Consider the following 16,712-nt stretch of genomic DNA (forward strand, 5'->3'; position numbering starts at 1 on the left):
AGACAGCAGGAAGGAGTGTTTTGGGGTGATGGAACAGTTTGTATCCTGATTATGATGATGGATATATGATGCTGGCATTTATCATACTCACAGAACAATGTAGTTTAAAAAGTATGAATGAATTTTACTGGATACAAACTGCAAATTTAACTGAAAAAGTAAATCAGGGTTGTTGTTCTTTTTCAGTGCAGATTCAGAAAACAATGTTCAAAAGAAAACCTGAGTAATGTCTTAGTAGCCTTCAGTGATTCTGTATATGTTCATGTATACATACAGACACACAAAAAGGTATGCATGTGCATGAGTGTGTGTGTGCGTGCATTTGTTTAACAAATATTTAAAGAATACTTCCTATGGACTAGGACTTGCTAAAAGCACTGAAGAGATATTGATGAACAACAAAAGCAGAATTTCTTCTTTCACGGTGTGGAAAGGGATAGACAGTAAACAAATAAACAAATCAGTGAATACACAGCTTTACATAATGGTAAGTGCTGTAGAGACAATAAGACAGGCCTTGAGGATAAAAGTGGAATTGAGGGTTGGGGCCTCTCTGAAGAAATGGCCTTAAACTGAGACCTGGAAAGTCCAAAGGAAGCATCCACATGTGCAAATGCTCAGAGCAGTTCAGGCACAGAAATGTCAAATGCAAAGACCCTGAGGGGACTTCATTGAGGACAAGAAATACTGAACATTCTCTCACTTCAACACTCTCAGAAAGGCTGGCTGACGTACAGCCACCATCCTTTCAATGCAAGGCTGGGCTTCCTGGGAAGTAAGGCAAAGGCCTTAAAATAGACCTCAGCTTTGTGCCTTCAGAGAGCTGGCAGCATGTTGGTGAGATGGACCAAGGGAGCGAGGGAGCCAGCAGCAGGTGAGCTCAGAGACACACGGGGACCCGTTTCTGTGACTCCAGCCCTTTTGAAAAAGAATTCCTTTGTATGAAGCTCTCAGATCCAATGTGAAGTGAACATGGTATGTTTTCTTAGTTCCATCATAGAATTTCCTCTGTATTTTGGATATTTGAGACGTTTGAACTTCTGCTACAGAAAACATTGAGAGTAGACATCCCCTCCCATAGTTTACGATGTAGTTAATTTAGCAGTCCACAGAGTCCTCATGTATTAAATTCCCAGAAAATGCTCATGAATCTAAGGCTGATGTCACATGTCATTGGTGTTTACATCATTTATCAACAAATTCCATGTCTAAGAGCGAGCACAGGCATGAGGACATATGTGGTATAAGATTCCACCTCAAACCCCAGTGGAGAAGGTTCTGGTATATAACTTCAGCTGCCTGGCCTTGAGGAGCTCATGTCACCTTCAGAATCTCTCTTGGCCCCTGGGCAAACAGTGAATAATTACACTGCTCTCCAGGGGATGGAATGTAGACTCTCTGACTTTTGCTCACAGCAGCCTTCTAAATACCAAGCATTGTAAAAATTAGAATTTTGCCTCACCATAATTCATCTCTGCCACCATAAATCTCTGTTTTCAGTTAGATTTGATATGCTTCATTATTTCTCCTTTATAATCATGGTGGAATGTTGCTTTCAACCATCTTATATTCATTCGAATATTGGTTTTCTTTTAGTTCTTGAAGAGATTTCTGTTGGTATCCCATTTGCTTGTTTACATTATATTATAATAAGAAGCTAGTAATTTAAAATTCTCTTAATCTAGTGTATGGAATATGTGTGTGGAAGCTGGCAAATGCCAGTTCTTAATCTTTGTGCTGGTCAGCGTGCTGGCAGGAAAGCAGTGACACCCTCAGCAGGAGTCACTGCAAAGAGCTGTGCAGGAGCAGTTAAGAGAAACCCACACAGAATAATACAGCACCTTGGAGCTCATAGCGGAAGGGCCTCCTGTACTCACTTGCACCTCAGAGGTCAGGAGGAGAGTGGGATTGCCAGAACCTGACAAGAGATGTGGTCCCATGAGAAGGTTCCCAGGGATGAGCACACCCACTGTCAAACCTCCATGCGACCAGGGGTAGGGGAGAAGGGAGGGAAGGGGAATAAATACCCTGAACCCTGATCCCACGCTCTGTTCTCCTGCCAGTGCTTCCTTCATCCAGCCCAGCTGGGAGCCAATGGACAAGGCAGCCAGTTGGTGTGGCCCACCGAGGGCCGGTTCCTGGCTTACAGCAGAGACAAGGGTCCAGAGTGATCTGAAGGAGCAGACAGGGGATACCCAGCCCGGGAGTCTGCTGGAGAAAGCACTGTCCCAAATTCACTGACCTTGGTCTTTGCAGTTTGTCCAGAAATATACTTGCACCTCCATCCCTAGCCCCAGCCCGCTTTGTTTGCGAGCACCTTTCTTCTCAGCACTGTTATTGGCCATCTTCAAGATGAGCTGGTCACTGTGGCTAATGCCCAGATCAGCTCACTCTTCTGGACGTGGTAAGAGTTGACCATTCCAGCTTCCAGGTGTGGACGCTCGCAGTGGCGTGGGGTCCTCGCTCCCCCTCACCCCTCCCGTCTTCCTTCCCCAGGGTGGAGCTTCAGCATGGGGTCAGCCTACCAGTTCCACAGTTGGCGTGTGTTTGTCATCGTCTGCGCGCTCCCCTGTGCCTCCTCGGTGGTGGCCCTCACGTTCATGCCCGAAAGCCCACGGTTCTTGCTGGAGGTAACGTTCGTCATTACAAATACTCAAGGAAGTCAGAGACGTTGAAACAAGTTCCTTTTAACCCTAGGAGAGTATGTTTGCCTCTTCAGGAGGTACATTTTTCCTTCCTACTACAGAACTATGGAGGGTTTGGTTTCATGGAGACATACTTTCAACAACCAGCAGGCGAAAAGGCTGCCTCATGGCCTGAAAGCGCTAATGTTCCTCCTCAAGCAAGTGGTTTCCCTCGTTGAAGAAAATGCGCCTTATTGTTTTATAAAGGAAACACTATTCCTTGAGCTGCTGCTGCACTCAGGGCATCCAGGTAGTCTGTGTTTCCAATGGGATGGACCTAAACCGTTTGCACTGTTGCACCCAATGGGATCTGACAATATCACATGGTGATCGGAAAATCGGGGAGCATGTGTGTTTCACCTCCTGGCCATTCACTGTCTACTCATATCTCTTAGATTGGAAAACACGATGAAGCCTGGATGATTCTGAAGTTAATTCACGACACAAACATGAGAGCACGGGGTCAGCCTGAGAAGGTCTTCACGGTGAGTACTGCTTCTCAGTGAATCCTCTATGCCAAAGGCCGAGAAACCTTTTCAGAAAAGGCCTGGTCGTAAATTCCCCTCTGGCTGCACCAACCACTCGTTTCTCAGTATCTCATACTTGCTGTTTTACCTGCTGCATGGCTGTTGTACGTGCTTTTACCTCTGCATGGAATGGTCTTCCATCCTCCAGTTACAAAATGTATTCTCAATGGGAAAACTCATCTAAACTAATAAAAAATTGAACGCATAGTATTTTTTGGAAAGAACAGTATTTTTTTTCTCAGAACCTCCACCAAAATAAAAAAGAGTGGTTTTTAAATCCTTTGATGTAGGCAACATGTAATTACGCCAAATGTCTAAGTTAGGTTTAAAGGTGATATAAGCAAAATATTCAATGTCTTATAAACAGTATCAGTTATAGTTCTTAAAATAAGTGAAATAGTTCCTGATTAAACAATCCCTTGACACTTATTGACTTGTTACATTTTTAATATGAAACAGATTTTTTGTAATATGAAGGTATAATTCAGTCTGGCCTCTGTCTAAATGATCACAGATTCTTAATTAATATAAATGTTTTCTGCAGTGTAATGGAGGAACAAAGGTAAATAATGGATGTCCACCATTGAGGACCTGGAATCCTTTGAGTGAACCCTTCTTTTGAGTAGATGCACTACAGAGAAAGAGTAAATTCAAGGATCATACGGCAAAAGGAATCTTGAGGTGTCATGTAGATACTCAATGTCACCTAACTCTTCTCAGCCGGTTGAGAATAAACCCTCTACCCAAGATTTCTGAGAAGGTGTCTCTGTAGAACCTCATTGTCCTGCTAACCTGCTTTTTCTTCCAGAAAGTCTGAGTTACCAAGTTCATTCATGATCATCCACATTAATATGACTGTATAAAGATTAGGTGGGAATAAGATTTGACCACTCTAAAAGAATGGGTCATTTCAATCATTTATATGTGACTTCCAAGGTCATTACAGGATTCTGCCATGACACATTTGATCTTTTTCTTATTATATCTACAACACGGCGAATTCACATGCCTTCCTCAAAGGTCTTCTTCCTGTGTACCTAATTTGAATACTGTTTTTCAGGACATTGTTTGCAGCAAACTCCTCTTTTAAGTTCATTCACATTCTCCTTAGCTGATCTCAGCTACTTCCCAGATCTTTTTCTCCAAATGGACAAACTGAGCTCCAGACATACATGTTGAAGGGCTTTGTGGCCATACTCCTATGTACTAGAGGCCCTTCAAATTCTGAATTTCTAAATCTGAACTTCGCACCTGAAGAGTCTCCAAATCTCTTCTTTGTCCAAAGACTTATCAGCAAGTGCCACCAGCACCACCAAAACTAGACCCCTGAAAACTATCCTATTTCTTTCTTTCCTTTATCTCTATTATGTCCAAAAAATCCAGTATGTCTTATTATTCTCCATCCTAAATATCTCTCATCATTGTCTCTTACTTTCTACCCTTATTGCTGCTCATTTGGTTCATTCCTCCCTACTCACTGCCCTCTGCCCTTGCACCATTCTTCAGGAATCACAAAGATTCATTGTAGTTTCCAATACAGTCTTTTCTCTTACACCTCTGGATGTTTGCATGTGGTATTCCTCCCACTTGGAATGCCCTTCAAATCATTGATAACACATGGCAAATGACATACTTCTCCATAAGCTCCAGCTCAAATTCCACAGTCCATCAAGTCTTCTTTCTCACTCCCAGGTCAGCTTGGGTGTTCTGTACAGTATGTCTCTCCCATCTGATGTAGATTGCCACTGGGATACTTTCTAATTTTTATGGTAATTGCTTAGAGAGCACGATGCTTTATGATTGCATCTCCAGGGTCTATACCAGTCCTGGCTCCCATGGATGCCGATGAAAGAATGTACAAACAAACAAACATTAATGAGTGGAGAAGAAGCCTCTCAAAAGGAATATATTGAGTCAGAATGGCCTTCGTCAAAAAAAACACAAATAACAAATGTTGGTGAGAATGTGGAGAAAAGGGACCCTTTGTACATTGTTGGTGAGAAGAGTAAATTGGTGAAGACACAGTGGGAAACAGTAGGGAGATTCCTCAAAAAACTGAAAATAGAACCAGCATATGACCTAACAATCCCGCCCCTGGGTATACATCCCCCAAAAAACTCAAAAACGTTAATTTGAAAAGATACATGAACCCATGCAACCCATTGTTCACACCATTATTTATGATAGCCAAGATACAGAAGCAGTCTAGGTGTCCATTAGCAGATGAATGGATAAAGAAGATGATATCATAAACAGTAGAATATTACTCGGCCATAAAAAAGAATAAAATTTTGCCATTTACAGCAATATGGGTGAACTTGGAGGGCATTGTGCTAAATGAAATAATTCAGACAGAGAAAGACAAATACTGTGTACCACTTCTATGTGGAATCTAAAAAACACAGCAACCTAGTGAATGTAACAACACAGAAGTGGGCTCACAGGCATTCAGAACAAACTAGTGTTAGCAGTAGGGGGAAGCGGGGAGAGGAGAGGGGCAGTGAAGGCGCAGGAGAAAAAAAACAAATTATTATGGGATCATATGAAATCATTTGTGTGGAATTTTTGAAAATTGTAAAACATGATAGAATTCAATGAATCTTTCATTCAGGACAAAAAAAGAATTTGTTGTTCAGTCACTAAGTCATGTCCAAGAATTTGTTGTTCAGTCACTAAGTCATGTCTGACTCTTTGCGACCCCATGGACTGCCACATGCCAGGCTTCCATGTCCTCCGCTATCTCCTGGGACCTGCTCAAGTTCATGTCCATTGAGTCAGTGATGCTATCTTAAAAAAAAAAAAAAAAAAAGGAATACCCGTGTGATTTAAAAAGAAAACAAAACTCTAAAGTGTCACAAAATAATGAATGGCTTGTAGCTGACCCTATTTGCAATCCTGCTTTTAACTCAGACATCATCGTCACTAAATACAGACATCTTTCTTTATATAGTCAGGGACAGGCTACTGCCCACCTGGTATAATTTGAAAGATACCGAGGGTCCTCAAATCACCTCTGTCAAAAGCCAGTCTTGGTACCTGGTTTTGTGCAGTAGAAGTACTGCTTCAGATGTTGGCAGTCTCTCCAGAAAGATCTATTCAGAAGTTATCCCTGGCAGGGATAGCGTGTGTGCACGTTTCTGTCCTCTCTCAGCTTTGTCAAAAGCAGGTAGATTATGACTAACAAGGGAAGATGGGATAGGTCCACAAAGGAAAAACGCTTCCCTTCCCCCTCCAACCCCACCTCTTTTCAGGCTTCATTCTGTGTGCTGAAGGTATTGCTTCTCCTGACTCTTGGCTCTTTTCCTTAGGAGAAGGAGGCTAGCTTAAGTCATGGATACAGGCTATACCTCCATCATTTGTTCCCCTTCTGTCACTGAAGAGTCAGTCTTGGTGCTTGCAACTTAAACTCAGTCATTGGACTTCACCTTCAGGTCGCCTGTGGGTATTTGCTGACTAGTCACTGTGGGCTTGGGCTTCCCAGGCGATGCTAGGGATAAAGAATCTGCCTGCTAACGCAGGAGACATGGGCTTGATCTCTGGGCCAGGAAGATCTCCTGGAGGAGGAAATGGCAGCCCACTTCGGTATTCTTGCCTGGGAAATCCTATGGACAGAGGAGCCTGGCAGGCTACAGTTCATGGGGTTGCAAAGAGTCAGACATGACTGAACACACACTATTTGGCTGTGAGAGAAGGAAGAAAGGGTCAAGAATGGAAGTTACATGGGAAAGCTCTAAGAACTCTGTTTAGGAGCCAAATTCATCAAGTAAGTAGGTTCCAAAGAAAAGTGTGTTCAGTCACTTTTGTCTAAGCAAAGTAGTTCTTAATCCACAAGTGACTCTATCTGGAGTTTTATCTGCTAGTGTGTGCCTTTTTTTTAAAGTTTATTTTATTGGAATGGAGTTGATTTACAATGTTGTTAATTTCTACTGTACAGCAAAGGGATTCATTACATGTATATGCATTCTTTATCGTGTTCTTTTCCATTATGGTTTTTCACAAGATACAGTTCCCTGTGCCGTACAGTAGGACTTTGTTGTTTATCCCTTCTCTTTGTCATAGTTTGCTAATCCCAAACTCTGAATCCTTCCCTCCCCCACCTCCCAATGTGTGCCTTTTGAGTCGTGACTCAGAGAAGGGCTTTTCGTTTCATTTAATTCCATTACTACTTACTCTTCCCCCTCTTCTTTATGGTATTCACCCTCTCATTCATTCTTTATTCTGTTCTCTTAGGTGCCTGTATACTGACACCAGTGGTCTCCTATTTATGGATACCTGCTTATGTATCAAACACCTGCTTCCTTTTGGTTGGCGTCAGCTTTCACTCCTTTTAAAAACAAATTGTAAGCCTAAACGCTACAACTTCAGAGACGAAAACTCAGCACTTTGCCCTCTGTTGCTCCTTACAGGTAAACAGAATCAAAACCCCAAGACAGATAGATGAACTGATTGAAATTGAGAGCGACACAGGAACATGGTTCAGGAGGTGCTCCGTTCGCATCCGCACAGAACTGTATGGAGTAAGTATCAAGCCCCTCTGACTCGCGGGCTCGCTTGTCGCTGGAGGTTAGTCAGAAACAGGGTTGGCAGAATCCACCCCGTGAGTGGGGCTCTTCCCCCTCCTGCCCAGGGCACCTGACTCCTGGTGTGGGACCAGGTAATGGGATTCCCTTGAGATCAGCGGGGTAGCCAAGATGTTGCTTTTTGGGGGGAGGGCAGGTGTTAAACAAGGAGTCCTACCAGTGACGGGTACACCAACATCTCGAGTTACTTTGTCTGTTGGAAGCTGATAAATACAAATTCCAGCATTTGGTGTCCTGTAGCCTTTAGCTTTGGAGAAGGCGATGGCACTCCACTTCAGTATTCTTGCCTGGAAAATCCCATGGATGGGGGAGCCTGGTGGGCTGCAGTCTATGGGGTCGCACAGAGTCGGACACGATTGAAGCGACTTAGCAGCAGCAGCAGCAGCCCTTAGCTTTTACACTTTAAGTCCAAATGAATCCAGCCCAAAGAAGAGGCAACAATTTTATAATTTGTCAGAGGGGGTTGGGAAGTAGAGTTGCCTAGGGACTGGCATAAGAAAACTAACTCTCTGATATTTTACAGATTTGGTTGACTTTTATGAGATGTTTCACCTACCCAGTCAGGGAAAATACCATAAAACTCACGATTGTGTGGTTCACGCTATCCTTTGGGTAAGTGGTCCTTACATTTTTGGCGAACAAAATCTTTAAATTTCCATACTATAACTCCCAACCTTGCTGCTTCCTTCTCTTATACTGTGTGATGCTATTAACTCTAGGATATTTTTTTTTTCATTTTAGATTTGCTAACAGAGTTTTTATCAAGCAATCATTTTCTGTATGTTGTCATAAAGCTGGGATGGCAAAACCAACAGTGTTTGGAAAGTTCAATAAGACCAAGGATGATTTGCTCGCATAATTTCTCCACTCTCTCCTCATTGGCGGAGCTCCATCCCCGCTGGCCTCTTTGTTCTTCCTCCAATGTGCCAGAACTTTCTTGAACATGTCCCATCTCGGGTCTGTGCCCTGCCCTCAGACATGGACCAGCTCATTTCTCTCCTCCTTTGAGGCTTTCCTCCTATGCCACCTTCACAGTGATACTTCCCCAAATACCTTTTTAAAACTGCAGCTTCCCAGTCCCCCTTCAGATTCCCTGTCCCCTTCTCAGCTTTATTATTCCCCATTGTGCCTTCTATCATCTTCTAATAGACAAAAAGCTTTTTAATTCTGTAGGAATAAAGAAAGCTGTGTCTTCCTCCTCTGGAAGCTCTGTGAGAACAGAGATTTTAAACTGTTTTGCTCACTGATATATGGTCCTGGGACAAAATAAGTGCTCAATAAATAGTTGTCAGGGCTTCCCAGGGGGCTCAGTGCTAAAGAATCATCCTGCCAACGTGGGGGACAAATTTAAATGCAGGTTCCAAAGAATAGCAAGGAGAGATAAGAAAAGACTTCTTCAGTGATCAGTGCAAAGAAATAGAGGAAAACAATAGAATGGAAAAGACTAGAGATCTCTTCAAGAAAATTAGATATACCAAGAGAATATTTCATGCAAAGATGGACACAATAAAGGACAGAAATGATATAGACCTATCAGAAGCAGAAGATATTAAGAAGAGGTGGCAAGAATATACAGAAAAACTATGCAAAAAAGATCCTCATGACCCGGATAACCACGATGGTGAGATCACTGACCTAGAGCCAGACATCCTGGAATGTGAAGTCAAGTGGGCCTTAGGAAGCATCACTACGAACAAAGCTAGTGGAGGTGATGGAATTCCAGTGGAGCTCTTTCAAATCCTCAAAGATGATGCTGTGAAAGTGCTGCAGTCAATGTGCCAGCAAATCTGGAAAATTCAACAGTGACCACAGTACTGAAAAAGATCAGTTTTCATTCCAATCCCAAAGAAAGGCAATGCCAAAGAATGTTCAAACTACAACACAATTGTACTTATCTCACATGCTAGCAAAGAAATGCTCAAAATTCTCCAAGCCAGGCTCCCACAGTATGTGAACTGTGAACTTCCAGATGTTCAAGCTGGTTTTAGAAAAGGCAGAGGAACCAGAGATCAAATTGCCAACATCCTTTGGATCATCTAAAAAGCAAGAGAGTTCTAGAAAAATATCTACTTCTGCTTTACTGACGATGCCAGAGCCTTTGACTGTGTGGATCACAACAAACTGTGGAAAATTCTGAAAGAGATGGGAATACCAGACCACCTGATCTGCCTCTTGAGAAATCTGTATGCAGGTCAAGAAGCAATAGTTAGAACTGGACATGGAACAACAGACTGGTTCCAAATTGGGAAACGAGTACGTCAAGGCTGTATATTGTCACCCTGCTTATTTAACTTATATGCAGAGTATATCATGCGAAATGCCATGCTGGATGAAGCACAAGCTGGAATCAAGATTGCCGGGAGAAATATCAATAACCTCAGATATGCAGATGACACTACCTTATGGCAGAAAGTGAAGAACTAAAGACCCTTTTGATGAAAATGAAATAGAAGAGTGAAAAAGTTGACTTAAAACTCAACATTCAAAAAACTTAAGATCATGGCATCCAGTCCCACCACTTCATGGCAAATAGATGGGGAAACAATGGAAAAGTGAGAGACTTTATTGAGGCTTGATTTATCCAAAATCACTGCAGATGGTGACTGCAGCCATGAAATTAAAAGGCACTTGCTCCTTGGAAGAAAAGCTATGACAAACCTAGACAGAATATTAAAAAGCAGAGACATTACTTTACCAACAAAGGTCCATCTAGTCAACGCTATTTTATTAGATGGTTTTTCTAGTAGTCATGTATGGATGCAAGAGTTGGACTATAAAGAAAGCTGAGCACCGAAGAATTGATGCTTTTGAACTTGTTGGAGAAATCTCTTGAGAGTCTCTTGGACCATAAGCAGATCAAACCAGTCAATCCTAAAGGAAATCAGACCTGAATATTCACTGGAAGGACTGATGTTGAAGCTGAAACTCCAATACTTTGGCCACCTGCTGAGAAGAACTGACTTATTGGATAAGACCCTGATGCTGGGAAAGACTGAAGGCGGGAGGAGAAGGGGACGACAGAGGATGAGATGGTTGGATGGCATCATCAACTCGATGGACATGAGTTTGAGTAGGCTCTGGGAGTTGGTGATGGACAGGGAAGCCTGGCATGCCACAGTCCATGGGGTGGCAAAGAGTCGGACAAGACTGAGCAACTGAACTGAACTGAATGCAGAAGTCAAGGAGATGCAAGTTCAGTCCCTGGGTCAGGAAGATTCCCTGGAGGGGAAAATGGCAACCCACCCCAGTATTCTTGTCTAGAGAATCCCACAGACAGAGGAGCCTGGCAGGCTACACTCCATAGGGTCGCAGAGAGTGGACACAACTGAAGCGACTTAGCATGGACGCATGCAAGTTTCTACTATATGCTAAACACTGGCTAGATCCAAAGAAAAAGCAAAACAAATGTCTTGCTCTTGAAATATGAAGAGTTACAGGATAATATCTATGATTTCTTTTGTTTACTTACCTGTTATTGACCACATTTTAAGCTTTATAATTTCCTTATAAAGTCCCTGAAACTTCACACAATGTGTAGCATTCAGTGGCTATCCAGTAAACACTGGCTGAAGAAATGGAACGTAGCAGAAACTCCTCCATGTTATTGATGATGAATGTTCCAGGGTGTCATGCTTCCCTCATTGTTGACATTTTTGAAGATTTACATCCTCTGGATACAAATAGAGAGCCCTGCAGAGTTGCTGCCTCCAGAGTCATTTCATATTCAGTGGCCACCACTCATACCCCTGCAGTAATTATTTCATGATATGTGAAGACAAGAGGCTGGAATCTATGGAATCCTGAGGCAGAGATGGTTCAGGAATCCTGTTGACAATGCTGATGATAAAAACGACTTAGCCTTTTGAGCACTCGCTATGTGCTGGGTATTTTGCATTTCATTTAATCCAAGCAGTTACCCGGGGAGGTGGTTACTCTCATCATTCTGATATTAGAGATGGCAGGTAACTGATGCTTTGATAACTTGCCCAAGATCCCATGGCTGGTAAGTGGCAAGGCCAGGATTCTAAACCTAGCTTGTCTATATGCACAAGTGATTCTCATAACCACTTCTTCCGCTGTGTAGCTCAGTGTAACTGGGGATAAATCAGAGCAGTGGTTCTCAAACTTGAGTATCAGAAGAGTTCCTTGGAGGACTCCACCCCACAGTTTCTGATTCAGCAGGTCTGGATGAGGCCCGAGGGTCTGCATTTCTAACAAGTTCCCAGGTGATTCTGATGGTGCTGGTCCAGAGACCCTGCTTTGGGTGGGAAGCACCAGTTTAGAGCCGCATTGTCCAGTGAAGATATAACATCAGCCACGTGCATCATTTTAAATGTCCTGGCGGTCACATTTAAAAAGGGGTGGAAAAAAAGGAAAAGGAAACTGGTGAAACAAACTTTAATAATATATCTTATTTTACTTGTTTTGTCCAAAATGTTATCATTTCTTGACATTTAATCAATACGATTAATGACCTAATTTTACATTTTTCCCATACATATGTCTCATCTGGACTGGTCACATTTAACTGCTCATACCTGTGGTTAGTGGCTACTGCTTTGAAGATCATGACAGCGTGGCTTAGCTGTAACCTGTTAGAATAACATACTACCAGCGAGAGGTAGAAAGTGGGCAATAACCTGGCTTTTCCAATAAATACTTAAATGGCCTTTTTCCCAGCCTTGAACCTTGAGGGCATGGGCTCTGCCCCCAGGCTAACAGGACCACAGTAGTGAAGGAACCAAGAAAAATCATCCGTTAATAAAGAGGTCATTCTCTAAGGGCCCTCACAGTTTGGGGACCCCAGGAGTTTGTAGCTAGAGACTAGGAGATAGGATTCTTCAGTGCAGCCTGAGGGGATGAGGAGAAACCTCTGGGCCAGGATATGCCTGTGTAGGATAGAATTCTTACACATGTCTCTTTCCCAAGGAGAGACTCAGGACCTGAGATTCTCCAGGGAAACCCAGGCCATCCCTCTAGCTTGATTCTTGCAGACCTGTGATGAGGAAGGGCCAATGAGATTCCTATTTGATGACCCATAATGCTAAGGGACGGGGGTGGGGGTAGGGGGAGTGGGGCACAGTCCTAATTAGCAGTGCTTCTCCAGGAACCACTACCTCTCTGAAAATAGCAGGGAGATGGTCATGGCCACTAGAGTGCCGGCACCTTTAGAGACACCTTTATAGCATGCACCCACTGGGTCTCCAGGTGACGGCCATGGCCACAGCTCCGGCAGCAGCTCCAGGTGAAGTGACGGGAAAAGATGGTTTCTCTGTGATATGGAATCCTGAAATGTGATCATTCTTTAAAAAGGATCAAGCTCTGAGCCTTTGGAGTGGGAGCATTGACTCCAAGACTCTAGACTCTAGGGAGTATCAAACAGTGAGAACTCACACAAAGGAAACCATTTAGATACAAGACCAGGCATCACCCAACCAACAGAGGCATCCTGTGCAGGATGCCTCATCTAAACAACAAACAAAGCAAAAATATAAACCCAATCATCAGCAGACAGGATTACCACCTCACTCGGCCTTGCCCATCAGAGGAAAAACAAACAAATGAAAAAAACCCAGCACAAATCTCACCCAATACGAAGCTTACACAAACCACTGGACCAATCTTAGGAGAGCACAAACCAAAAGGAAGAAAGAATTCAACCTTGAAGGCTGGGAAAAGGAGACCTCAAACACAATAAGTTAAATAATAATAATAATAATGAAAAGACAGAGAAATACTACACAAATGAAGGAACAAACTAGAAACACAGAAGTCCAAAAAAAAAAAAAATGAAGAGGAAAATAGACAAACTACCTGAAAAAGAATTCAGAATAATGATAGTAAAGATGATCAAAACCCTTGAAAGCAAACACCTTTACAAACTCACATTTCTTTGTCTTTGCAGGTACTACGGATTATCTGTTTGGTTCCCCGATGTCATTAAACATCTGCAGTCGAATGTGTTGAAAAATGTAGATGAACCAAAAGTGAAATTTTCAAATGCAACTATTAACTTTACAATGGCAAATCAGATTATTACCGGAATGGAATGTGACAATGGCAGGTCCAGAAACTTTTAAATCATTTAATCCTACCTCATCTTAAAAATGTATTTCTTATTTGCCTTCATAACACTAAAATATGCGTATGCACAATTTTTTTTCAGTTTGTACATGTAGTCATTTTCAGACTGAATTCAAATGCTTCCAAATGCCCTTTAAAGAAAAGATACACGTATATCAGTGAATTCACTTAAATTACTTCTTAAACTGAGCTACTTCCCATTTGTAAAGGAGTGAAATTGACTGGTATGAAAACAAAATTCAGAGAGGCCCTGGAAAGCGAGCAAAATAAGTTATGGAAGGGAAGAGTAAGGATTATGAGAAAACAGGTTATAGTGTTATTTAACTCAAAGAGGAAATCTGACATGTAATTTCACGCCTGTTCTTTGTCTCTGGAAAAGGGGGCTGCTACTCTTCAGAATTCCTCCCTTCTCCACTATGCTGGTTCAAGAATTGGGGTTAAGTTGTATCAGAGAAAGTTTCAGTTAAAGAATTGGAATGATTTTCCAAAGTTAAGGGCTTTAAAAATAGAAGATAAGTTAGCAAAGGACATTTTTGAGTATGGAGTGTGGAACTCCTCGTGATGAGGAGGAAGAACTGATTCAAGAAATGGTCTGGTTTATTTTTTTGGAGATGGAAAAGGACAGACAAGGCCCTTGTTTCTACCCATTATTTATCTGAGCAAATGGTTGCTGGTATGACTTTCTGTTGGTTTACATCATTCTTAGGAAATCCTCCCAATTTAAAAAGAGATCAAAGTAAAAATCAAACATAATTGATAAAAGTTTCTCTGGGCAAAAACCAGTTTGGAAAGATGAAAATTAATTCTGTGGGATGCTTATGGTTTGTGTAATGAAAAGGAGAGTTACCAACTAGGAGGTAGCTATATGGATTGGCAATTCACTGGGAGGCCTGATCCACAGAGGATCACCTTTACTCTCCCTCCCAAAATACTGACTTGAATCTGTACTTGTTTTTCTACAGAAATCTTGGAGTCAAGTGCTCTAGAATTCTAGGTTGAAAATTGACTTCATTATTTAAAAATTATTGTAATCCCATTAGAAATTTCTAGTATGTCATATTTAAAAAAAAATATGACAGTATGGTCATATGGTCTCCAATATGGTCAATCATGGAGAAATTCTTTACTTTGGCAATGTAATGATTAATAATTTTAATAACATTAAAATCCTTGTAAAGCCCATAAGTTTATTTTAGAAGGTGATAGAAAAAAGTTTTTTTGTCTTTCATGGAAATTTGAAATACCACTAACTAACTCAGTTTTTAAAAATAGTTTTCCTGTTCAGCCTTCTAAAATGGCAATTCTTCGTGTACTGATAAGGAGTGGCCTCTGAAGTAGACTCTGAGGAGAACAAAGCAAAGTGTAGAGTAGTGTCTGCAGAGCGCTCCCTGAAGAGCAGACGAGCAAATGACAATAGTGGTCCTCTCTGGGAAAAAGAACTGGGTAGCTTGAGGATGGGAGGGCAAAGACTTACTTTTTCCTTTTTGAACATTTTGAATTGTTCTCCATGTGTGTTCTATGCAGATAGCATCCCCTGGGGGGAGGAAAAATTGTTTCCCCTTTCCAAATGCAGTTTCACTTCAGAAAATTAGTGATCTTCTTAAAATGTGCCATGATTTACCCTCCTTCTGTAGATAGATTTATGGCTTAGGCGATCTTCCTCTGAACTCCTAGAGTAGGGGGTGAATGTTTTATGGAGGTTGGTCTCGTAGGCACTTAGCGCATTCTGAGCTGACAAATGCAGTCTGGCATTAGAGTGAGGATAATTTTTAAAATCTCAATAGTAAATTACTTTTAAGTCATCTTCCTTGCCTAAGAGGATTGGTCCCTTTCTGCCCTAACAACACTGGTATATGGTGTATTAACTTCTTCCCCAGTTGAATAAGCATTTTCCTCTCAATGACTGGTGAAGGATACATTCACAGTCTCTTAATACATTACCAAGACACATTGATAGATATGTATACATGTCTCCCAAGGGTCTTTATCAACACTTAATATCTGAACCATAAACTCTTCTAAGATGTCAGAATGATTGTGACTATTATCATCTCCACCTTCCCTCTTGCATCACCCAAAATGAATCAGAGCAAGTTTCATCATTCTACCATTTCCAAAAATAGGCTGAGCTATGGTCATTCAGCTTGGTTTGAGGAACACCTCTTGGCACTGAGAAGAAAAATATTCTTGGAAATGACTGTGAGCAATAAGTTTCTTGACCCTTGAGATAATCATTCGTCACATAAGTGATTCTCCCATCCTCTCTTTAAGATAATTGGAAGTCCCTACACTAGAATAAAGAGTCTTCAGGTTATCAGCTTTGGAAATAAAAGTAAGCATGGGAACACATGCTCAAGTTACAGCTGTTAACCCCAAATAGAGAATTTTCAAATAAAGGCATATGTGAAGGAGCAAGAGGGAGGATAGGATTAAAAAACAAAGAATCGGTAGCCACAGGTAATCTCCAAGCTCAATGCCTTCAACTGTATACCCCACAAACACCCTTTTACCAACATTGCTGAAGCCTACATGAAGTTATTTTGGATGCCATCTCTTTTTCTGGTGGAAAATAATATTGGGAGCAATGAGATAGTCAAAAGGACAGGCTCCATGAGGAAGAGGGGGGAGAGCTAAGAGTGTAGAAAACCCAGAAGCCACTGTCCTTTTTAATTAAGAGAGTCCATAGTGGAACCTCAGGTAACCCTCTTCAGTATTCTTTCCTGGAGAGCCCCATGGACAGAGGAGCCTGGTGGGCTAAAGACCATCGTGTCGCAGAGTCAGACATGACTGAAGCGATTTAGCACAGCCCGTAGGGGAACATCACATCTCTAAATCTG

At 41.9% G+C, this 16,712-nt stretch overlaps 1 protein-coding gene across 1 annotated transcript in view; it reads left to right on the forward strand.

Annotated features, from left to right (window-relative positions):
* SV2C (synaptic vesicle glycoprotein 2C) overlaps nucleotides 1-16,712 on the forward strand; it is a 221,156-nt gene that overhangs the window by 179,884 nt on the left and 24,560 nt on the right. The window contains exons 5-9 of the mRNA XM_070796864.1: nucleotides 2,497-2,630; nucleotides 3,080-3,169; nucleotides 7,618-7,728; nucleotides 8,315-8,403; nucleotides 13,697-13,855. Of these exons, the coding sequence (XP_070652965.1) occupies nucleotides 2,497-2,630; nucleotides 3,080-3,169; nucleotides 7,618-7,728; nucleotides 8,315-8,403; nucleotides 13,697-13,855 (583 nt within the window). The remainder of the gene's footprint in view (nucleotides 1-2,496; nucleotides 2,631-3,079; nucleotides 3,170-7,617; nucleotides 7,729-8,314; nucleotides 8,404-13,696; nucleotides 13,856-16,712) is intronic.

The sequence above is a fragment of the Bos indicus genome, chromosome 10, assembly GCF_029378745.1.
Source record: "Bos indicus isolate NIAB-ARS_2022 breed Sahiwal x Tharparkar chromosome 10, NIAB-ARS_B.indTharparkar_mat_pri_1.0, whole genome shotgun sequence".
Taxonomy (NCBI): Eukaryota; Metazoa; Chordata; class Mammalia; order Artiodactyla; family Bovidae; genus Bos; species Bos indicus.